Here is a 25,099-nt window from a genome sequence, read left to right as displayed (position 1 = left end):
GTATGGGCCAACAGGCCTTCTGCAGTGTTCCTACATTCTTATGTTCTTATGTAAATAACTTTTGGACTTCTGTTACTTATACTTCTTGAGATAAATCCAAGTAATCTGTTGGCCTTGTTGCGCACACTGAGGCACTGCTGTCTTGGCTTTAGATTTCTGCTTACCATGACTCCCAAGTCTTTTTCACATTCTGTATGACCAAGCTCTACTTCACCTAGATTATAGCTTCGAGGGTTATTTTCATTACCAAGGGCAAGTACCTTACACTTATCCACATTAAACTTCATCTGCCATTTCTCAGACCAAGACATTAATTTGTTCAAATCGTCCTGGAGTTCATTGATATCCTCCTCAGAGTGAATTATACGGCCTATCTTTGTATCATCAGCAAACTTACTCATGTCACTAGTAATCCCTTCATCAAGGTCATTAATGTAAATTATGAACAAGAGAGGGCCTAAAACTGATCCTTGTGGAACGCCACTAGTGACTAATCCCCATTCAGATTTCACTCCATTAATGGTAACTCTCTGCTTTCTATTGGTAAGCCATGCCTCAATCCATGCTAGAACTTTACCTCCTATACCATGAGCTGCCACTTTTCTTAAGAGTCTCTTGTGAGGTACTCTGTCGAAGGCTTTACTAAAATCCAAATAAACAATATCATATTCCTTATCACTGTCAACTGCCTCAAATGTTCTATTGAAGAACGTCAGTAAGTTTGTCAGGCAGGAACGACCTCTCGTGAATCCATGCTGAGATTCATTTATCAAGTTATGCTCTTCAAGGTGACTTCTGATAATGTCAGCTATAATTGATTCTAATAACTTGCCCACTATAGATGTCAGGCTTATTGGACGGTAATTTGAAGGAGTGGACTTATCCCCTGATTTGAATATAGGAACCACATTAGCCATCTTCCACATCTCTGGCACAACACTGGTAAGGATGGACGCATTGAATACACTCGTTAATGGCTGACTAAGCTCCATCTTGCATTCCTTAAGTACCCTTGAAAACAACTCATCGGGTCCCGGGGACTTATTTTGTTTCAGTTTGTCTATCTGTTTAATAACCATGTCCCTCGTGACAGTAATATTAGTTAACTTAAATTCATCAGGAACTAAATAATTGTTAATTACTGGAATCTCATTTACATCTTCCTGTGTAAAAACTGACAAAAAATAGTCATTAAATAAGGAACACATTTCCAGTTCATTATCCGTCAGCTGTCCATTCCCAGATTTCAGAGGTCCTACTTTTTCCTTCACCTTCGTCCTATACACTTGAAAGAACCCCTTTGGATTAGTCTTTGATTCATTAGCAACTCTAATTTCATAGTCACGTTTAGCCTTTCTAATCGCCTTTTTTACTTCTCTTTTAAGCTGAACATATTGGTCAGTAAGGTTAACCTCTCCTCTTCTGATGCGCCTATAAATTCCCCTTTTCTCCCCTAATAGATGCTTTAGCCTCCTGTTAACCCATTTGGGATCGTTATTATTAGACCTAATTTCTCTCTGGGGAATGTATATACTCTGGGCACTGTGTACATTATTAAGAAAACAATCATAAAAGCAGATCCCTTCATATTCATAAGTATGATTATCGTCAATAAAATCATTAGCTAGATAACCCCAATCAAGATTAGACAGATGTTCCCTAAGTCCATTATAATCGGCAGAACGAAAATCGGGGATTTTTACTGTATTATCATTATTCTTGCATTCCCAATTAATGCTAAAGGTGATGGATTTGTGATCACTTGCGCCAAGCTCTTCAGTGATCTCCAGATTATTCACGAGTGTTTCCTTATTTGACAAGACTAGGTCTAGCAAATTATTACCCCTGGTAGGTTCAGTTACACTCTGTTTCAGAAAACAGTCCTGAACTGTTTCCATGAAGTCACTGGACTCTAGATTACCTGTCAAAGAATTCCAGTCAATTTGGCTAAAGTTAAAGTCCCCTACTATGACTACGTTACTGTGTCCAGAAGCCCTAACAATTTCGTCCCAAAGAAGTCTCCCTCTATCGTGATCCAAGCCTGGAGGTCGGTATATTACACCTAGAATTAGTTTTTCTTGACCCTCCACGAACTCTACCCAAACAGACTCTGTTACTGCTCCATCTATTTTTATACCTTTTTTTATGCAACAATTAATATTTTCTCGAACATACAATGCAACTCCTCCCCCCTTCCCATTACATCTATCCACATTGAATAACTTAAATCCCTGAATATTACACTCAGCAGTCATATCCCGACTCTTTAAATCATACCACGTTTCAGTTAATGCAATGATATCAAAGTTCCCAGCACATGCTACCAAACGTAGTTCATTAATTTTATTTCTTGCACTTCGACTGTTAGCATAAAATACCATCATATGTTTTTTCTTCTGCACATTTTTCCTATTCATCTTTGTTTTTACACAATTTCTGAAATTATCATTACCCAGAGTTACTCCATGACAGTTACTATTAAGATTCTTAATATCAGAGCATAAGTCAATATATCCATACTCATTATTAATCATTTCTAAACCCATACCTCTAACTAATCCTAGTTTAAAGTCCTAACAACCCCCTCAACTGAGTTAGCAAGAAAACCCACACCTGCCCTGGATAAGTGAACCCCATCCCTGGCATACATGTCATTTCGGCCATAGAAGTTGTCCCAGTTGTCAATGAATGGTACTGCATTATCCTTACAGTGTTTATCCAGCCAACAATTAATACCAATTGCTCTGGACAACCATTCATTACCAACACCTCTTCTTGGCAAAATGCCACATATAACAGGGCGCCTTCCAAAAATTCTATCAGCCTTCCCCAAAGCCCCAAATCAAAATATTAATAGTTCTGATTCATGCCAAGAGTCCCCTTCCTCTCAACCAGATTGTCATCCGTTAGCCCCTCTCGTATAAAACTCCTAGAGCCGACCCTAGACACGACCAACTTCCTTGAAGAATGCATATTAAACTGGTTTAACATTGTAATTATTTCTTTGCTGGTTATATATTTGCTATTTTTTTGACTTCTAAGAGTAGACACCAACAATTATGATAAAATGGGAATGATTTTAATGTTATACGCACTTGCTCAGAAGTTGACTGACTGACAAACTTGACAAACTAGAGACATTTTTATTAAACTAATTTGGGTTTACCCGCTTAGCTTAACATTATGTAAAAAAAAAAGACCCTTTTAGGAATTGAGCATAAAAGATGGTATAAGGATAAGTATAGTGAGAGGAGTGACGCTTGTGGAAGAAGAAAGTCAGGGCTTAACTACTGCTGGGTGTTATGGGGTTTGTGGCTGAATTCCTTTGTACATGTCATGACTTGGTCTGGGCAGGCAGCAATGGCCGAAAAGTAAAACTGCTCCATATGGTCTTAAACGCGCGGCACTTCCCTCATGGTATCTGGGTTTAATCGAATTATAAAATTTAGAACAATTTAGGTGGAAAAAGTAAAAAAAAAAAAAAAAAAAAAAAAAAAAAAAATGTTCGGCTACCCTATTATATACAGTGATTGGTGAGAACAAAAGCTAACTCTTTCCCAGTCCTGTTCCATTACGCAGGATGGGCTGCATCCAGGAAGTAATGGTGTGTCATCCTGAGCTAGAAGCCTCCAGTAGGGCGACGAGCATGTCGTCAGAAATTGCAGGAGCCAAGGACTAGACTTAGTTATTGAGTGTAGACTTGGGAAGGTGAGGGCGTGTGTGGCTTGGGAAGGTGAGGGCAATGGATGAATTCCCTACTATGTTTGTTAACTGCTCATTACTCTGTAATTTGTCTATGATTGTAATCATGTCATAACGTGTTTATCATTCATTACCTTTGAAACTTGTCATGATTTTGACCAGCTCTGCCTGGAGCTCATTACCTTTGTAAATTCTCATGATTAATGTGTTTATGATTCATTACCTTTGCAATTATTCATGAGTGTGACCAGCTCAACCTGGAGCTCATTACCTTTGTAACTTGGTCATGATTATGACCAGATCTAGTTCATTACCTTTGTAACTTGCTCAGCTATCAAAACTTTGGAGTCCAGTCCCTGGACCAATTATGTACCTCTGTAATCTTTTGACTACCGCCCACAGGATGGGTATGGGGTGCATAATAAACATATTAAACTAACTAACTAACTAACTTGGGAAGGTGAGAGCGTATGTGGCTTGGGAAGGTGAGGGCGCGTGTGGTTTGGGAAGGTGAGGGCGCGTGTGGCTTGGGAAGGTGAGAGCGTGTGTGGCTTGGGAAGGTGAGGGCGCGTGTGGCTTGGGAAGGTGACATTGTAATATTCATGGCTCAATCATGATATACTGTTATATGTGGTTCGCCAAAATATACATGGTTCATTTATAATATACATGGTTCATCCATAGTATACATGATTCATCCATATTATGCACGTGCAAATAGCAGTGATAGAATAACAATGTAATTTTGAGCGCCCAACCCGACTTGTCATGGAGCGGCAGTGATACTGAGAGACCGAGCACATACCAGCGGCCTGTAGTCGTCACCTGTTTGAAAGGCACCCCAGAAGAGAAAGTGTATTTTGAACGAAGAGAAAGTGTATTTTGATGCCAGAAAGGCCAAATGTAAATAATATAGCTCATAAAGGAATGTAGCAAATAATGCTGTAGCAGAAATTACCCCAGGAGGCAGCTCAGACGAAAACTCGCAGCTTATAAATGTCCACACCAAATTCACTTAAACCAGCAAATAACAGAGCCAACAAGATTGGAGAATACACTGGACCTCATCTTCACTAACAATGATGATCTGATACGAAATATTACCATACCAAAAAAAATATACTCAGATCACAACATTTATAGAGGTTCAGACATGTATGCTCGGGGCCCCAGACCAACAAAATGTTGTAAGTCACGAGGGAGCCTTCATCAAATTCAGCTTCAATAACAAAACCATAAGGTGGGACCAAGTCAACCAAGTCCTAAATGGTATAAACTGGGAAGATATCCTAAGCAACACGGATCCAAACCTACGTCTAGAAAAAAAATTAACTGTGGCACTCGAGGTATGCTCAAGGCATATTCCTTTAAGGAAAAGGAAGAGAAGATGTAAACTAGAAATTGAGAGGCGCTCCCTTTACAAGCGAAGGCGAAGAATAACAGAGCGGCTAAATGAGGCCAATATATCTGTAATACGAAGAGAGGCGCTGGTCAGAGAAATAACAAACATCGAACTTAAGCCAAAGGAATCTTACATGAATCAAGAAACGCGGGAAGAACTGAAAGCCATAATTGAAATTGAAAGAAACCCAAAATATTTCTTTTCTTATGCCAAATCTAAGTCGAGAACAATATCCAGTATTGGGCCCCTACTTAGACGAGCCCCTACTTAGACGAGATGGGTCCTATACAGATGACAGCAAGGAAGTGAGTGAGCTACTCAAGTCCCAATATGACTCGGTTTTTAGGGAGCCGCCAACCAGACTGAGTCGAAGATCTAAATTAATTTTTTATGAGCGAGACTCAAAATTTAGTAGATTCATTACTATTTGACATTATCGTAACACCAAATGACCTCGAAAAGGGGATAAATGACATACCCATGCACTCTGCCCCTGGCCTAGACTCGTGGAACGCCGTGTTCATCAAGAAACCCCTATCATGTGCTTTTAACACTGTGGAGAAGAAGCGTGGACACGGGGGTCATCCACAGCTGCTAAAAACAACAGACGTAACCCCACTCCACAAAGGGGGCAGTAAAGCAATAACAAAGAACTAACATCCCATATCATAAAAATCTTTGAAAGGGTTCTAAAAAGCAAGATCGCCACTCGTCTAGATACCCATCAGTTACACAACCCAGGGCAACATGGGTTTAGAGCAGGTCGCTCCTGCCTATCCCAACTACTGGATCACTATGACAAGGTCCTGGATGCTCTAGAAGACAAACAGTACGCAAATGTAGCATACACAGACTTTGTAAAAGTCTTTGACAAGTGTGATCATAGTGTAATAGTGCACAAAATGCGAGATAAAGGAATAACAGGAAAAGTTGGTAGAGGGATCTATAATTTCCTAACAAATAGGGCACAAAGAGTAAAGTCTGAGGCGGCTACGGTGAAAAGATCTGTTCCACAAGGCACAGTACTCTCTTCCATCCTGTTCCTCATCCTCATATCTGACATAGACAGGGATGTAAGCGACAGTACCGTGTCTTCATTTGCAGATGACACCCGAATTTGCATGACAATATCCTCCATTGGAGACACTGCAAGCGGGCATCAACCAAATCTTTAAATGAGCAACAGAAATCAATATGAAGTTTAGTGATGAGAAATTTTAATTACTCCGATATGGAAAATTTGAAATTAAAACTATATCAGAATATAGAACAAATTCCAAACACATTAGAGCGAAAAACTAATATAAAAGACCTGGGAGTGATAATGTCAGAGGATCTCATTTTCAAAGACCACAACACTGTATGAATCGCATCTGCTAGAAAAATGACAGGATAGATAATGAGAACCTTCAAAACTAGGGATGCCAAGCCCATGACACTCTTCAGGTCGCTTGTTCTATCTAGGCTGGAATATTGCTGCACACTAACAGCACCTTTCAGAGCAGGTGAAATTACTGAGCTAGAAAATGAATAGAGAACCTTCATGACACGTATAACTGCGATAAAACACCTAAATTACTGGGAACGTTTGAAGTTCCTCGACCTGTATTCCCTGGAACGCAGGCGGGAGAGATGCATGATTATATACACTTGGAAAATCCTAGAGGGATTAGTACCAGATTTACACACGAAAATCACTCCCTATGAAAGCAAAAGACTCGGCAGACGATGCAACATCCCCCCAATGAAAAGCAGGGGCGCCACTAGCACGATAAGATACAACAGAATAAGTGTCGGTGGCCCAAGACTGTTCAACTGCCTCCCAGCATACATAAGGGGGGACTACCAATAGACTCCTGGCTGTCTTCAAGAAGGCGCTGGACAGGCACCTAAAGTCAGTACCTGACCAGTCGGGCTTTGGTTCGTACGTCGGTTTACGTGCAGCCAGCAATTACAGCCTGGTTGATCAGGCCCTGATGCACCATGAGGCCTGGTCACAGACCTGGCCCCGGGGGCACTGACCCCTGAAACCCTCTTCAGGTAAACGGACGTACCATTGGGATAGTTTCTCGTGATTTGCCCACGATTTTATATTTTCACATATGGTAATCGGTGGTCGTGTATTAATGCATGCTCACATCTAGTTTACGATGGTCGTGTATTAAATGCATGCGTCTTCCCAGAAATGCTGAAGGACTGTGCATAGATTATCTGAACATAGCATGCTAAGCAGTTCCTACTTTCGTCCATCCTTTCCCACTCCTGTATCCGGATAAACTGTTTTACAACTAAGATATGCACAGTACATAAGAGACATTCCTTGGCAGTGTCTTACTCATCAGCAATTATCTTGCTGAACATCAAAATGGTATACAATACCGACAGGTTGTTAGGTAAGACACATATGCAACAGTTAGACAACTTTATTCCGAAACGTTTCGCCTACACAGTAGGCTTCTTCAGTCGAATACAGAAAGTAGGCAGGAACAGTAGAGATGTGAAGACGATGTAATCAGTCCATCACCCTTAAAGTCGTAGAATTTGAGGTTGTCAGTCCCTCGGCCTGGAGAAGTTCAGTTCCTGACTATGGAACTGAACTTCTCCAGGCCGAGGGACTGACAACCTCAAATTCTACGACTTTAAGGGTGATGGACTGATTACATCGTCTTCACATCTCTACTGTTCCTGCCTACTTTCTGTATTCGACTGAAGAAGCCTACTGTGTAGGCGAAACGTTTCGGAATAAAGTTGTCTAACTGTTGCATATGTGTCTTACCTAACAATTATCTTGCTATCAGGACTTTCCTACATCCTTAATAAATTTATCCAACTTCATTTAATTGCTTGTAATTCCATCTTGGGTAGATATTCCGTCTCATTATTAATAATATATTGTCTACCTTTCGTTTGTTTACAATGTAACATCAGGTCCATTCTGCATTAAGATAAGAGATAAGATTTCGTTCGGATTTTTAACCCCGGAGGGTTAGCCACCCAGGATAACCCAAGAAAGTCAGTGCGTCATCGAGGACTGTCTAACTTATTTCCATTGGGGTCCTTAATCTTGTCCCCCAGGATGCAACCCACACCAGTCGACTAACACCCAGGTACCTATTTGCTGCTAGGTGAACAGGACAATAGGTGTAAGGAAACGTGTCGGAATTTCCACCCGCCGGGAATCGAACCCGGGCCCTCCGTGTGTGAAGCGGGAGCTTTAGCCACCAGACCACGGGCCACTTAAATATGTGATGTACCAGTGACCGATTTCAAGAGCTTTTCTGTCCTAGAAGCCCAGCCTGGGGTTAGGCTTTTCTACTGATTGCTTGTTCAACCAAGCTGTTGTTGGCAGCCCCCTGGCCTTTATCAAAGCCTGGCAGTCGACAGTGGTCCAGTTACATTTTATTCTCGTAATACATCTGATATCTGTTGGTAGCAGGTTAAATAAGCTTGCACCACGGATGTTGGCACAGTATCTTATTGTGCCTGTGGTACCCTTGCTTTTAGTTGGGTCTATTTTACACTTCTCCCATCTTTCTTGCTATTACACTGTGGTAGTGTAGTAGGTTTGGGACTAGGTCCCCTGAGTATTTTCAGTGTATATATCCAGGCTCCCTTCTTCGCCCAAGAGTATATGCCTACAGCTTGAGGTGTTTCTAGTAGTTTATAAGTTTTATTGGCTCGATGTGGACAGTAAAACATTCATCCTTTCCAGCTGTGATATATCTCCTGCCTTGAACGGAACCGTCAGCACCGAACAATATCTTAAAAAAAAAAAAAAAAGATTGTGTGGGAGGTAATCAGGTGTGTTTGGAGGGGTGTCAAGTGTGTTTGTAGGAGAGGGGGTAAAAGGGTGATTCAAATGTATTGAAGGTTACTGAGCTGCTTACCAACCAGAAAGCAGTAATGAAGGAAAGAAACTGTAAACAGTGATATTACTGATAAGGATAAGAAACTTAAATATTTTTACTACATGGAAGAAACACTAATGGAACCAAAAGCCGTCCTTGAAATTTTAAAAAATCTTAAATATTCCTACCCTTAACAAAATCAAAGTTAAGAACTGCCTGTAGTATTGGCCGATTACTTACAGGAAGCACATACAGTGTCTACGAAAAATAAATTAGTGAAATATTTAAAGACCAGAACGACTCAATGTTCAGCAATCTACTAAACGGAACTGGCGTGGTGGATACAGTATTCTAATTACTCCTATCTGCCCTACGAACTATATATCTGACATAAGCATTAATCCCATAAAATTCGAAAAAGAAATAGAAAATATTCCCACACATGCTGCACCTGGATCTAACTCCTGGAGTCATTTATTTATATAAATGGTAAAATACCACTAGGGCGAGCACTCTGTATTATTTGAAGAGCTTAGATGTCGGTGAAATACGAGAGGACTTTAGGAGTGCAGTCATAACTCCCTTGAACAAGGAGGCATTAAAGTGCTGGCAAAAAAAAAAAAAGACTAGAAGCACTAGTTTCACATATCAAAGTATTTGGAAGGGTGAGACTCCAAATTACCAACTTAATGGAAAAGCATAACCTACATAACTTAAACCAAGATGGATACAGAGCGGGAAGATCGTGTTTGTCATGACTGCTGAACCATTAGAGGATTATGGAAGCTTTGGAAAAAAATCAAAATGCAAGTGTAGACTACATGGATATCGTGAGTCATTTCACAAATGCGATCATGGACTGATGGTACAGTTGTGGAAAAATGTTCCTGTACACACGGAGGGCCCGGGTTCGATTCCCGGCGAGTGGAAACATTCCGACACGTTTCCTTACACCTGTTGTCCTGTTCACTTAGCAGCAAATAGGTACCTGGGTGTTAGTCGACTGGTGTGGGTCGCATCCTGGGGGACAAGATTGAGGACCATAATGGAAATAAGTTAGTCTTCGATGACGCACTGACTTTCTTGGGTTATCCTGGGTGGCTAACCCTCCGGGGTTAAAAATTCGAACGAATTCTTATCTTACCGCAGCTTGGAAAAGTGACATCTGGCAACTCAGATATATTAAACGGAGGAGTTAATTTAGTTTAATATATTTATGATGTACCCCATACCCATCATGTGGGTGGTAGTCAAAATATTACAGAGGTACATAATGGGTCCAGGGACTGGACCCCAAAGTTATGATAGCTGAGCAAGTTACAAAGGTCATGAACTAAGGTAGATCTGGTCACAATCATGAACAAGTTACAAAGGTCATGGAATCATTTACACGTCTATACATGGTTACAATCGTGAACAAATTACGAAGTAATGAGCCAGTGACACGTCCACACTCACTCACAACTGAATGAGTTATAAATACAAATATTAAGTGGGTCATACACCCACACGAGCGTGCGCGCACATACACACGAGCGTGCACACACACACGAGCGTGCGCGCACATACACACGAGCGTGCACACACACACACACGAGCGTGCGCGCACACACGAGCGTGCACACACACACACACACACACACACACACACACACACACACACACACACACACACACACAACAGGCCTAGTGTCTAATCGACATGTGCCTAGGACAAAATGGTAACTAACACACACACACACACACACACACACACACACACACACTATTTACAGCTAGCAAAGTCAGGGTATTTCTCCACAATGGTCTGTAATATACCACTATTGATAAAATACTTTGCCATTTCTTGAACATTTCTGATTGAGTTGTCTTTAAATTTATTAATTGGAGGAGTGAAGACTTTTTTTTCATGACTGAATTAACGCAGCTTGTGACGATGATGGTAACTGACTGACAAAATTAATTACCGGTACTTTCTGTGTATCTATAAAAAATAGATTTATGACTGTAGATATGAATTACCGTTCGGTTATTATATCCAATATAAAACCATAAAAATTATTTGAAAAGGTGCTGAATATATTGAAAGGGAAGAGTTATGACGACAGGTTCATAAATACATCAGTTATATCTACTGACGTTAGTTAGTTTAATATGTTTATTATGCACCCCATACCCATCCTGTGGGCGGTAGTCAAAAGATTACAGAGGTACATAATTGGTCCAGGGACTGGACTCCAAAGTTTTGATAGCTGAGCAATATAATCTACTGACGTCAAGCATAATGTTGACAGACAAGTTGGGTTGATGTATGAGGCTCCATCTACATGACTTGCATAATGTTGGTAATGTGTATAATATATTTTAAAATGATATTCCTTTAACCAAAGTGCTGTTAAATATACTATGTTATAGATACTTTTTATACTATTATTCAACACGTAAATAACAGCGTTCTCTCACTCTATTGTAATTTGCGACATTTAACGTTGCATAGTCTGAATATGTCGTGCCGAATAGGTAAAACCTGTGATTTTTGGCTTAAATAGCAACTCTCTTCTTGCCGAATATGTCAAGCGAAAATTTGTGCATGTAGTAATTTAGCAAAAATCATTCTGAACCTAACGAAAAAAAATAATTTCGTTGTGTTTGTTTATTATTAAATTATTGTAAACTTGTCTAAAATATATTTAGTCGGATTTGGCTAAATTAAATTGTTCTTGTTATAATAAGGTTAAGTAAGTTTTATAAGGTTGTTTTGGTACAAAATTATTATTTTTTACATTAACATAAATGAAAAAATATCTTTAAAGGTAAAAGAATTTTTTTTAGAAAGGACTTAATTTTAAATGAGTTCTTGCTAATTGACCAGGCTTGCTAATTGGACAGGCTTCAAGCCTGGGGACCTTTCATGCTTCAGGCAGGAAGTTCCAGACTTAGGACCTTCTATGCGCATTGAGGTTTTGCACAGGCTTGAGTCGGACGTAGGGGATGCCAGATGTTTTTGTCTCGTGTTATGCCTGTGTATTCTGTTGCAGCTATCAGGAAAAGTTTCAGGTCATAAGGCACCTGAACATGTCGTTTGTTTCAAGAATCTTGCCATAGTTCACGGAGAGGAGTGCATCGGACAAGTGTAGTAGTAGCAACAGCAACACACACAACAAGAGACATTCTTGAGTTTCCCCAGCACTCGGGTTTAATGCCCAAAGCTGGGGTGTGGCTCCAAAAGGATCCTGTAGTGTTTGCTGCCTTTGCACCTCCTGATATCGTCTGCTGCTATGCAGCTGCCACACTCTTCGAGCCCAGTGTGGGCAGGGTTTGGGGGCAGCCCAAGGTGCCTAGCTTCTCCTAGCCCCGTGGGGGGCAGGGAATGGGGCTTGGCTTGGGGACAACTAGTCCCAGAAGACGAGGAGGTATTTGTACCTCTTTCCATGGCAGACATTGGTCTGAGACACTCCCACGACAGAGCCAAGGCCGGGCCACCTCTTGGAAAAGGCCCGGGCCAGGCTATTATACCGGCGAATCTACTACCTACCTACCTTGCCCTAGTTACTGCATACTAGCGTTGAAAATTTGAAACTGACTGGACAGGGACACATAATAATTTCAGAGCTGACAATTTAGACCCGTAGCTGATTTGTGGCTGAGGTTCCATTTTGGCTCTAGTGGAAACGTTGGTCATGTTTCCTTACACCTTTTGTCCCTATTCGCTTAGCGGTAAGTAGGTACTTGTTGTGGGTAGCATCCCAGGTAGAATGGCAGCTCTCACCTGTGAATTCAACACTTTAAAAAAAAATGCCACTTTTAAAACCACAAATTTGGAGAAAACATTGTGACCACGTGTGGTCAGCGCTAGTATCAATGATAAACCTCGCCATTTTGTTTTTAATAATTTGCTGTGTTATTGAGATAATGTTAGAACCCTGGTGAAGACTAGTTGTCAACAAGGTCGAGGTTCTTTAACCAGAGGTTTGATAAATTGGGGAAGGAATAAGGACAGGTAAGGATGGAATGTGGAAAAGGGTGGGTGGGTGTGGAGAGAGGGGGAGGGGGTACTAAAGGTAAGTGGTTTAACTACTTTGGCACATATTAATAAGATAAGATAAGATTTCGTTCGGATTTTTAACCCCGGAGGGTTAGCCACCCAGGATAACCCAAGAAAGTCAGTGCGTCATCGAGGACTGTCTAACTTATTTCCATTGGGGTCCTTAATCTTGTCCCCCAGGATGCGACCCACACCAGTCGACTAACACCCAGGTACCTATTTGCTGCTAGGTGAACAGGACAACAGGTGTAAGGAAACATGTCGAATGTATCCACCCGCCGGGAATCGAACCCGGGCCCTCCGTGTGTGAAGCGGGAGCTTTAGCCACCGGGCCACCACAGTACTAGTTAAGTGTCTTCAAGACCTTGTATAAACGATTTAGGTGTTAAGCGCCTCGCTGGGCGAGCACATTGTGCGTCACTCTACAAATCTTTCCTGGTAGTCATTTTTTTTTAACTTTTCGCAATCTAATTCTAGTGATAATTAGAAAGGATAGTAATAAATACTTCACTAAGTTAACAGAGTTTAATGTTTAACATACCGTTGCTGAGTGAATATATTTTGTGATATTTTCCTTGAAGGGATTGAAGTTACCCTCCCATTCCTTGGCTCAAACCTGATTACCTCGCCTCCCATTTCCCAGGCGGTGTATCACTTATGGGTTTAGCTCCTGTGCATGAATATATCTGACACCTTATACTTAATAGTTCCTACCACCATGATCTGTCGCTGAGTTTATTCACATACATGAATATCGTAAAGCCTACATGTAAGTTTTTAACTATTTCATACATATTTTTGTTTTACAATGGACTTAAGGGCACACAGATGTTATTGGCACACATATTGTGTTTGACTTGACCCAGTCAAGTCAAACAAGATGCAGAGATGTAAGGTCGACAGGTGTGGGTATGACGAAACAAGTTGATGACTAAGACACCTGTGCAGCACCCTGGTATCTTTATGGGTCATAAAGGTACCCAGGTGTTGCCGGTGTTTTAATCATTTAACTTGTAGGTATTAAATCTTTAATCTAATGATGACGAATAAGCTTTCATTAGAACTAAATTTCGCTCAAGGTTGAGGGAAAGTGTTGTGAGTGCTGTTTACATACCCCAAGTCAAATAATTCACAAATAACCCGCATAGACGAGAATGAAGCTTAAGACGACGGTTCCGTCCGTCTTGGACCATTAACTTGTCACACAGTACTAGTTAATAGTGCAGGTAGGACCAGCACCGAAACTTGTCACACAGTACTAGTTAATGGTGCAGGTAGGACCGAAACTTCATCATAAGTATCAGGGTGTCCCGTGGCCTGCTGGCTAAAACTCTCGCTTCACACGGCGAGGCTCGTCTACCAGGGCCGGAAGTACCGGCGAACCTACATGAATAAATGGCGAATGTCCGGGTTCGATTCCCGGCGAGGGTAGAAACATTGGGCGTGTTTCTTTACACCGGTTGTCTGTTCCCCATCAGTAAAATGGGTACCGGAGTGTCAGTCGACTGGTGTGGGTCGCATCCTGGGACAAAACTGACCTAATTTGCGGGAAATACTCAGCATAACAAAGGGCTTTCTATACAGTAGTATGTCATTAATGTCAGCTAGGACTGTATACCTTGTACATGTACTTGTAAAAATAAAGATATTCTCCTTTATGCGGGTTATTTGTGTATTCCAGTCACGATATTGTTCCTTCTTTTCAAGTCAAGTAATGAGGGTTGCTTTCAAGCACTCCTAAACACTGAGATACCCGAACAATAGACATTGGCTAAACAAATTGTTATACCTGTTTTAAACATGATGGCTTGATGTAACACAGGAGTAAGATGGCTGCGGCTGACACAGCTACCACGGTGAGGATGAGGATACGGTTGGCTTGGGTAGTGTAGAGGCCCACTGCAATGACCGCACCTATTACCAGCACCACACACACTGCTATACCCAGTCCGCCCACTATCAGGCGCACTACTTCCGTTCTTGACATGTACGACAGCCGCTGAGTCTCTTCTGTTCTTGCTGCACTCGACATGTTTGCTGACACTGAATTGTTAGTAAAGTAATGCATGTATTATGTATCCTCAAGATTAGCACTGAGCTCCTTCACCAGCAGAGTCAACACAAGTTGTGAGGCTGGTGAGTGGTCGCAGCCCACGGAACCTTCCTAAACTCTCAGCTGTATGCTCGACACGTATTGTTGCTGCAGAATATCTTAACACCTCTCTCTCTCTCTCTCTCTCTCTCTCTCTCTCTCTCTCTCTCTCTCTCTCTCTCTCTCTCTCTCTCTCTCTCTCTCTCTCTCTCTCTCTCTCTCTCTCTCTCTCTCTCTCTCTCTCTCTCTCTCTCTCTCACACACACACACACACACACACACACACACACACACACACACACACACACACACACACACACACACACACACACACACACACACAAAACAAAAACAGGATGTTCCAAAGATGTGACACGGCAACAAGGGGACACAGTTGGAAATTGAAGACACAGATGAATCACAGGGATGTTAGGAAGCATTTCTTCAGTCACAGAGTAGTCGGGAAGTGGAACAGTTTGGGAAGCAATGTAATGGAGTCAGGATCCATACATAGCTTTAAGCAGAGGTATGATAAAGCTCATGGTTCTGGGAGAGTGCCCCAGTAGCGACCAGTGAAGAGGCGGGGCCAGGAGCTATGAATCGACCCCTTCATCCACAACTAGGTGAGTACATACACACTTAACTGCTGCAGCATATGGGCGCCTGGCAAACCTGAGAATAGCGTTCCGATACCTTAGTAAGGAATCGTTCAAGACACTGTACACTGTACGTCAGACCCATACTGGAGTATGCAGCACCTGTTAGGAACCCACACCTAGTCAAGCACGTCAAGAAATTAGAGAAAGTACAAAGGTTTTCAACAAGGCTAGTTCCGGAGCTCAGGGGAATGTCCTACGAAGAAAGGTTGAGGGAAATCGGACTGACGACACTGGAGGACAGGAGGGTCAGGGGAGACATGATAACGACATATAAAATACTGCATGGAATAGACAAGGTGGACAGAGACAGGAGGATGAAAATGTTCCTGAGGAGCACAAACTAACGCCATTATAATACTTGGATCGAGAAAACGATAACGGAGAGGGGACAGTGAGGAATCATATAAATTAGCGTCAGTTACTCTATAATTTGCTCATGATCGTAGCCATGTATAAACGTAAGTAACGATACTTACAGGATTCATTACTTTTGTAACTTGTGAGTTCATTACCTTTATACCTAGTTCAGCTATCAAAACTTTGGGGGCCCAGTCCCTGGACCCATTACGTACCTCTGTAATCTGTAAATACCTTTGTAACTTGACATGATTGTGACCAGACCTACCTGGAGTTCATTACCTTTGTAAATTGTGATTTCATTATCTTTGTAAATTGTGAGTTCATTACCTTTGTAACTTGCTCAGCTATCAAAACTTTGAGGCCCAGTCCCTGGACCCATTATGTACCTCTGTAATTTTTTTGACTACCGCCCACAGGATGGGTATGGGGTGCATAATAAACATATTAAACTAACTAACTTACAAAGAAGAGAAGCAGAGGGGTGGTAAGTGTATGGACTGAGGCGGCCTCAGTATTTCGGAGACTATTTATTCGTTCTTAGGAAAAAAAAAATGGAAAATGCGAAATTAAAGTTGACACAAAAATTTAATAGTTTACTTAAACGTAAAATACACAAACATAAAATAATAATTAACTGAATCGAACAATGAAAAAAAGTAAGACAGCTTTGACTCGTCTGATACATTTAAAGATACAAACCAATATATAGTATAGGTTCCTCCAGCAAGAGTAAGTTTATTCAGGTATACACAAATACATTTGCATAGATTATCATACATAGGAGCATACATTTACATAATTATCATACATAGCAGCATACATTTACATAGATTATCCTCTTCAAGGGGGGCTCCTTGGCATGGTGAAGAGGCTCTTGGTCTGAGGAATTAGACCTGTCGGTCTCCTTCCTCAGACCTAACCTAATTTCCCCCCTTCCCTATCCCATCCTCCCCTTTTCCCTTTCCTCCTCCTCCCCACCCCTCCCTTTTGCTCTTCCTCTTTTTGGCCTTTGGGATTTTTCCCACAGGCGCGCTAGTTCCTAGGTAGGGGAAAGGGTACTGGGGTCCATCCCATTCCGTTGAGGTTCTTGGCGGTGGCGTAGTTTGCCGTGGAGTCTGGATCGCCTGGGGATGTCCCGATCCCTCTCTGGTATCCCAGAGGGTGGCTTTGGGTGTCTTTCGGGCAATGGGTGTATCTCTGGAAGCCACCTTTCGGAGGGGTGGTGGCCGAAGGAGGTATGCTTTGTGGTGGATATCCGGCCGCCCTCTCTTTTGTCCACCGACGTAGCTCGGCAGATGTGAGGTTGCTATCCCGGATTGCTGGTTTACTGGTATGAAGGGTAGGGTATGGCACGGGTTCCATTATGCATCTGCACTACTGCTACTAGCGGTGCTGAGGTCCTCTTGGGCACGGAGGGAGATTTCCAGCCCTTTCATTCCTCCTGGGAACTATTCCTCCCTGCTCCCCCTTTTTTTATTTTTTTTTATTTTTCTTTTCTTTTTTTTTCTTAAAAACAAAGCAAAGGAGTAACCTAACCATGGAGAACCCAGTCCATGAACCCACTACCTCTGGGCCCCTTCTTGATACCGCACCCCATTCTGACCCTGCCTTGTTTTTTGACCACTTCGGACACTCTTGATGCCCCTGTACCTCTTGCTGGTGCTGTTTCCTCACCCACTTCAGGTACCGGGGCTTCGACTGACTCCTTCGATTTGTCTGACCTCCGCTCTCCTTTGACTATGCTTCCGGCCTCTCCCTCTACGGTATGGCAATTTTCGAATTGCCAGCCCATTTCACGACAGACCAACTCCGGTCCTACTCCTAAACGTCAATGACAACCTCCTGATGATGTTCCTTCGTTACCTTCCCATTCTACTCGGAAAAGACCGACACGTCATGCACTCCCTCTCCCCGCTCAGTTTTGGACCACACACTGGACTAAATTCTTTACTTTAAGACCGACTTCTTCTTCTGCCTATCTTTCTGACCATAGTATTGGCAAAGTGCTCCTGTGCCATGTTGGTAGAGATATTTCATTTCATGCTCTCAAGAGCGGTACATGCATCGTCACTGTCCAGAATGCTACCCAAGCTCATGATCTTTCTCTCCTTTCGCATATCGATACTACTACTATCACGTTTGAAAAACATCTTTCTCTCAATTCTTGTAGTGGTACTGTCATTCTGCCCCATACCATAGTCCAACAGAATTTCCAGTCATGTGGCAATGACATTCTTGAACAGCTGGAACTCCAGGATCTCCCAATCCTCAAAGTAGACACTTATGTCCTTCCTTCCCGTGGGCGGAGACATTACCCTTGCAATGTGGCTCGATTAACTTTCAACATCCGTGGACTCCCGTCCTCTGTTTATGTCACTGGACATCGGTTACAAGTTCGAAAGGTGATCCCTACACCGCAACAGTGTAGAAATTGCTGGCGTTTTGGTCACCCAGCGAAATATTGCAGATCTATAGCCGAATGCCCAGTCTGTGGTGCTGACAACCATTCTAATACATCTTGCAGTCAACCTCCATCTTGCCTTAATTGTAATGAGGCTCGCTCTTCATACTCTTGCCGTTGCTAGGTCTACTTAAATGAGCGTGAGATCCGTTGCCTCAAAAGAGGCAGAAGGTCTCCCTTATGCTATGGCAGTTACTCATCTCTGTCTCTAAGGGAGACTACCCCGTGTTTCTTATTCTCGTGTTTCAAAACGTCCCCCCACTTCTGGGGTCCCATCTTCTGCAGCCTCTGTTGTTACACTCCCATAGCCACTCCAGCATCTAATCCTTTTGCTGTCCTTGGCTCTGACGTCCCGACTACAGCTCGGTCTGTTCTCACATCTTCACGTCCTTCCTGAAACTATGTACTGTGCCAAAACAAAAGCATTCACATTGCTAAACTCACAAACTAGTATTTAGTCACTTAGCCATAATACCAACTTACCTCATAATTTGTAATATTTTAAAATTAAGAATTAAACTAAGTCTGCCCGAAATGCCTAGCCATGCTAGGTGTTCTAGTGGTACACTGTAATCATTATTTTACTACATGTAAACCACACAATAACCAAATTCTGTAAACTCAGCATTGTAATCCTTATAGAGAATAAACTTTGAATTTGAATTCCTCACAAGCCCCGGTATCGACAAGACCTCGTACTATCTTATACCAATCGCCCCTCTACTTCTCAGAAGTCCAAAAAATCCCCATTGCTCAAATCATCTTTGCCCCTTCCTTCCCTTCTTCCACCTCCGCATTTTACCTTTCCAGTCTCTGTGCCTAGTTCTTCCCCTCTCTCTGGCTCTATTACAAGTGTGAAGGTTCACCCTCCTCCTCGTACTATGCCTTCCACCCCCATCCCCTCCCAAGTTTCTCCCTCTTCTGCCACCTCCCAGGTTTCTGCCTCTTCTGTCCCCTCCCACACTTCTTCTCCAGTCCCCTACATTCTTTCGTCCCCCTCTACTTTGGTACAGTCCATTACTGTCCCAATGACACGCGAAATCGTAATGACATGATTGCAAACAAACCATACCACGGGTGGGATTGAACCCGCGGTCAATCCCAGTCGGTCTGGAGTTTTGAGACACTCTGACCGCAGGTTCAATCCCGTCCGTGGTATGGTTTTACTGTCCCAGTCTTTACTCACCCTCCTCCTTCTACCTCCAATATTGTCTCCCATACATCTTTGAATTCAGAAACACTTGAAGCCATTTCAGAATATATTGCAGAGACTAAACCTTCAATAGACACTGATCCACCTCCTGTTCCTTCTCTTCCCTCTCCTCCATCTCCACAACTCCATTCTTCGCAACACTCTGTTCCTTCGCTGCTTGAACGTCTTCTAATGCCACCACACGTTGACTTTTCTAACCCCTCTAGTCCATAGGTGCCCTTCCCTACGGATTCCTGGTATTTTCTTCATTGCCAATCATGGCCTATTTACAGTGGAATATCCGCGGCCTCAGGGGTAATCGGGGTGAGCTTCAGATGTTGCTTTCCAGGTTTTCCCCTGTTGGTGCTTGCTTACAAGAACCAAAATTACACTCGGCTGTTTTCCAACCTATCTCAGGCTATAATTTATTGTATTCTTCGGATCCTTTTTCAGATGGGACCTTTAATGAAAGTGCCCTTCTTCTACGCAATGATATTTCGTACTGTCAACTATTTGTCCATACTTCGCTGCATTACACTGCAGCCCGTATCCACTTGAATAAATGGTATACAATATGTTCTTTATATCTCTCTTCTCGAGCATTTTCTATCCCAGATTTTGCCTTTCTCGTTTCATTCTTACCACCACCACTTCTGTTACTTGGTGATTTTAACACCCACCATTTCCTCTGGGAGGGGGGTCTCATTGTGACTCACGTGGCATCCAGTTGGAGGCTTTTCTCGCCTCACCCCCTCCATGTTTTAAATACGGGTACTCCCACCCATTTTGATCCTCGTACTCATACTCTCTCTTGCATCGATCTATCAGTCTGCTCTTCCTCCACTGCACTAGACTTCACCTGGTCTGTTCTACCGGACTTACATGACAGCGATATTTTTCCAATCATTCTTACTTCTTCATATTCACCACCTTTCCATAGCCCTCACTGGCAATTTGATCGTGCAAATTGGGACCTTTACTCGCAACTCACTGCTTTTAGTGAGGTTCCTTCTTCTCCATTGATGAGCTCCTACACCTCTTCTCGACGTCAGTTTATACCGCAGCTTCTCATTCTATACCCCAAACCTCAGGCAGGCATTCTCAGAAGTGCGTGCCTTGGTGGTCTCCTGCTTGTGCTCGTGCAGTGCGTTTGAAACGTGCTGCATGGGGCAGGTACCAGTACAATAGAACTGATGAGAGACTTCTTGATTTTAAGCAGAAGCGTGTGATCGCTCACCGTGTCATCCGTGATGCTAAACGCACTTGCTGGCGAGACTGTTTCCACCATCACCTCTGCTTCCTCTGAGTGCAGTCTGGAAAAAAGTGAGGACATTGAGTGGTAAATACTCTCCTGACCCGGCTCTTGTTCTACGGGTCGCCGGTATTGATGTAGCAAACCCTCTTGACGTTGCCATTGAAATTGGCACTCATCTAGTCTGTATTTCCCGGGGGCTCCATCTATGCCCCTCGTTTCTTTCCTCAAAGTCTGCCAGAGAGTTAGTACCCCTGGACTTTTCTTCTCTCAGAGAAGAACAGTATAATGTGCCTTTTACACTTCAGGAACTGGAGGCAACACTCAGCTTGCCGATCATCGGCAGCTGGGCCTGACGACATTTATATTCGTATGTTACAACATTTACATCAGTCAGCCCTTGTAGTCCTCTTACCTCTTCAATCTTATTTGGGCACAAGGAGTTCTTCCCCAGCTGTGGAAATCTGCCATTGCTCTCCCTTTCCGCAAGCCAGGTACTACGGGACATGATGCCTCCCACTATCGTCCCATTGCTCTTACTAGTGCAGTTTGCAAAGTGATGGAACGTCTGGTAAATCGACGTTTAATGTGGTATTTAGAGACATACAACAGTCTCTCCACTAGTCAATATGGCTTTCGTAAGGGCCGTTCTACCATAGACCCCTTACTACACTTGGATACGCATGTTCATAATGCCTATGCGAATAATCACTCAGTTATTGCCATATTTTTTGACCTTGGAGGTATAATATTTTGGCCCAAGCCCACTCTTTAGGCCTCCAAGGCAATCTACCATCCTTTCTTAAGAACTTTTTAACTGACAGACATTTCTGTGTTCGAGTCAATAATGTGCTTTCCCCGGACTTCGTCCAAGCTGAAGGTGTCCCTCAGGGATGTGTTTTGAGCACAACACTTTTTCTCCTTGCTATAAATGATTTGGCCTCTGTTCTTCCACCCAATATTTGGTCATCACTCTATGTTGATGACTTCGCTATTGCTTGTGCAGGCGCTGACTGTCATCTCATTACAGTTTCTCTCCAGCATGCGGTCGACCGTATTTCCAATTGGGCCACCACACATGGGTTTAAATTTTCCAGTACCAAAACTCGCCAAATTACTTTCACTAGACGCTCTGCCATCTCCGATCATCCTTTGTACCTCTATGGCTCCCGTATCCCCAAACGTGATAGTCAGGTTTCTAGGCCTTCTCTTTGACCGTAGGTTATCCTGGAAACCTCACATTACCTCTCTGAAGGCAACTTGTCACAGCCGGCTGAACCTTCTTAAAACCCTTGCTCATCTTTCCTGGGGAGCTGATCGTCGAACTCTGCTTCGCCTACATTCAGCCCTCATTTTATCGAAATTCTATTATGGTGACCAGATTTATTCAGCTGCCTCTCCTGCTACTCTCTCTAGCCTTAACCCCATCCATCACCAAGGATTACGTTTATGCCTTGGTGCTTTTCGCTCTTCCCCTGTTGAGAGCCTCTATGCAGAAGCGAATGTTCCATCCTTGTCTGATCGCCGTGATGCCCATTGCCTTCGCTACTATGTATGCTCTCACGATCTCTGCAATCCTTCCATTTATAGAATGGTCACCAATATTAGTAGACATTCTTTATTTGTTCGCCACCCCTGTTTGCTCTGTCCCTTTTCTCTTCACCTACATTCGCTCTCGTCTTCCCTTCAGTTACCACCTTTATATGTTTATGTAGCATCTCACTTTTCCCTACCCCCCTGGGAAGTTCCAGCTGTTCGGGTATGTTCTTTCTCACTCCCTTGCTCGAAAGCCCAACTGCCTACGGTGGCTTCCCGCTCTCTTTTTCTTGATCACTTCCACTCTCGTTCTCATGCCATCGCTGTGTACACAGATGGCTCTAAGTCTTCAGACGGCGTCGGATTCGCAGCAGTGTTTCCAGAGAGCGTCGTACGAGGGCATTTACCATCTTCGGCTAGCATTTTTACTACCCACCTTCACACCCGTTGGCAACAACGTTGGTCAACTCTGCTCGGTAACAAACTTCATTCTATTAAACCGAGCATAGGTTACTGGCCGTCTTCTTGTCATCAGTGCCGAGGTTGGGAGACCACTCTCTCCCGCCTTCGCATTGGCCACACTCGTCTTACTCATGGGTATCTCATGGAGAGGCACCCTGTTCCTTTCTGTGAGCAGTGTCAAGTTCCAGTATCGATTAGCCACATTCTGTTAGACTGCCCTCTCCATCAACGAGCATGCAGAATTTACCTCCGCCGTCGTCTCCGCTGTACTACTGTCTCTCTACCTTCCCTTCTTGCTGATGGACCCTCCTTTAATCCTGACTCTCTCATTGATTTCTTGACAACGACTGATTTACTCCACAAACTCTGATGATGATACCTTTTGCACTCCCCTCAGCCCTTTCTAGCTCAATCTCTTGCTGCCCTTTACCCTTTCACCATCCACTGCCCCGCTGTTCTCTGTAACCTATTACTCATCCATCTCCCTTTTGCCACCTGATACCCTCACTTCCTTCCTGCCCTGCAGTGCTGTATAGCCCTTGTGGCTTAGCGCTTCTTTTTGATTATAATAATAAATATAGATTATCATACATAGCAGCATATATGTAGAGAGGATTCTATAGTCTGATTTTGATCCAATGTAACGTAACTAGAAGCGCCATTGAAGAAAGAAGCAGAAGATTCAGTCACCTCAGAGTTAAAGACAGGCATACTCTTGTGGTAAAATGGGCTTGAGCCCTAATGAGGGGCGCACGTCATAACTGTGTCGTCTAGTAGAACACAGACGTATGTGAACCAGTTTACTGAGGTATAAGAAACAAGGAGATAAGTAGACAGAGAAACACCGCTCCCAGGATGGCAGGTAAACATATTACCTGACTTCCCAAACACAGGTTATGCAATTGATAAGTAACTTAACAAGACTGCCAAAGTCGAGCTGCTTTTTTAAGCCCTTGGTGTTTTGCTGGCCGGGTCAAAACACTCAGGGTGAGGCAGAGAAGCATAACACTCAGGGTGAGGCAGAGAAGCATAACACTCAGGGTGAGGCAGAGAAGCATAACACTCAGGGTGAGGCAGAGAAGCATAACACTCAGGGTGAGGCAGAGAAGCATAACACTCAGGGTGAGGCAGAGAAGCATAACACTCAGGGTGAGGCAGAGAAGCATAACACTCAGGGTGAGGCAGAGAAGCATAACACTCAGGGTGAGGCAGAGAAGCATAACACTCAGGGTGAGGCAGAGAAGCATACAAAACTGTTACCATCATGACAGGTGATTCATTCACTCAGTAAGCTGAAGGTTTTAAAGACTGGTGAGAGGAAGAATAAAGTAACTCTACATTAAAAAACTAAGGTACCACAAAATCAAGACAGGTAACAGCTGCAAGAAAGGTCAAATTACTACCTCAGAGTGTAGTGTGGAGGGAAGTTGGTAGGCGGCGCTAACGTCTGCATTATTCTGAAACAAGCACTTTAACATGCAAGCATCACAGTCACACTTGCGCACAAAATTTATGTACATACCAGTGAACTTTTTCTTCAGAAATTCTCTAAAAGGTCGCCCCCACATTCCCATCTCTCAGAACACCTAACTTAAGGCCCTGGAGTATACCTGGAGAGAGTTTCAAGGGTCAACGTCCCCGCGGCCCGGTCTGAGACCAGGCCTCGTGGTGCATCAGGGTCTGATCAACCAGGTTGTTACTGCTGGCCGCACACAAGCTGACATACGAACCACAGCCCGGCTGTCAGGTATTGAATTTAGGTGCCTGTCCAGTGCCTTCTTGAAGACAGCCAGGAGTTTATTGGTAATCCCACCTGGAACCAATCTTGGGCGGAAAACATTATATACCGAGTCAAAAAAGGAGAATTAGTGTGCACTACCTAGCAGAGTTTACTGCCAGAGGGGAATCATAGGCCTAGTGTTCCGTGTGCAAAATGATAATAGAACTTTTCTTTGTCAGAGGAAAGAAAGTCTCCCTGATTAATATTGTGTATACATAGTGTATAGTGTATACTACAGTGGCTCCTTAGTATATAGATAAGAAATGCTAAAGTGTCATTTGAAAATAGGTGAATTTGTATATGAAGTG

General features: G+C 43.1%; 1 protein-coding gene across 2 annotated transcripts in view; it reads right to left on the bottom strand.

Moving 5' to 3' along the window:
- LOC128691672 (mucin-2-like) overlaps window positions 1–15,141 on the bottom strand; it is an 85,520-nt gene extending 70,379 nt beyond the window's left edge. Inside the window, exon 1 of one of the 2 annotated variants that reach the window (XM_070088866.1) lies at window positions 14,787–15,141. Coding sequence is in view for 1 of the 2 variants with exons in the window: in XM_070088865.1 (XP_069944966.1) it covers window positions 14,787–15,065 (279 nt within the window). In the remaining variant the exon portion in view is untranslated. The remainder of the gene's footprint in view (window positions 1–14,786) is intronic. The other variant, XM_070088865.1, reaches the window with a different exon arrangement.
- Between the last annotated feature and the right edge of the window lie 9,958 nt (window positions 15,142–25,099).

Source organism: Cherax quadricarinatus, chromosome 26 (assembly GCF_038502225.1).
Source record: "Cherax quadricarinatus isolate ZL_2023a chromosome 26, ASM3850222v1, whole genome shotgun sequence".
Classification (NCBI taxonomy): domain Eukaryota; kingdom Metazoa; phylum Arthropoda; class Malacostraca; order Decapoda; family Parastacidae; genus Cherax; species Cherax quadricarinatus.
The sequence above is the reverse complement of the archived record's forward strand: the minus strand, read 5'-3'. Positions and strand labels throughout refer to the sequence as shown.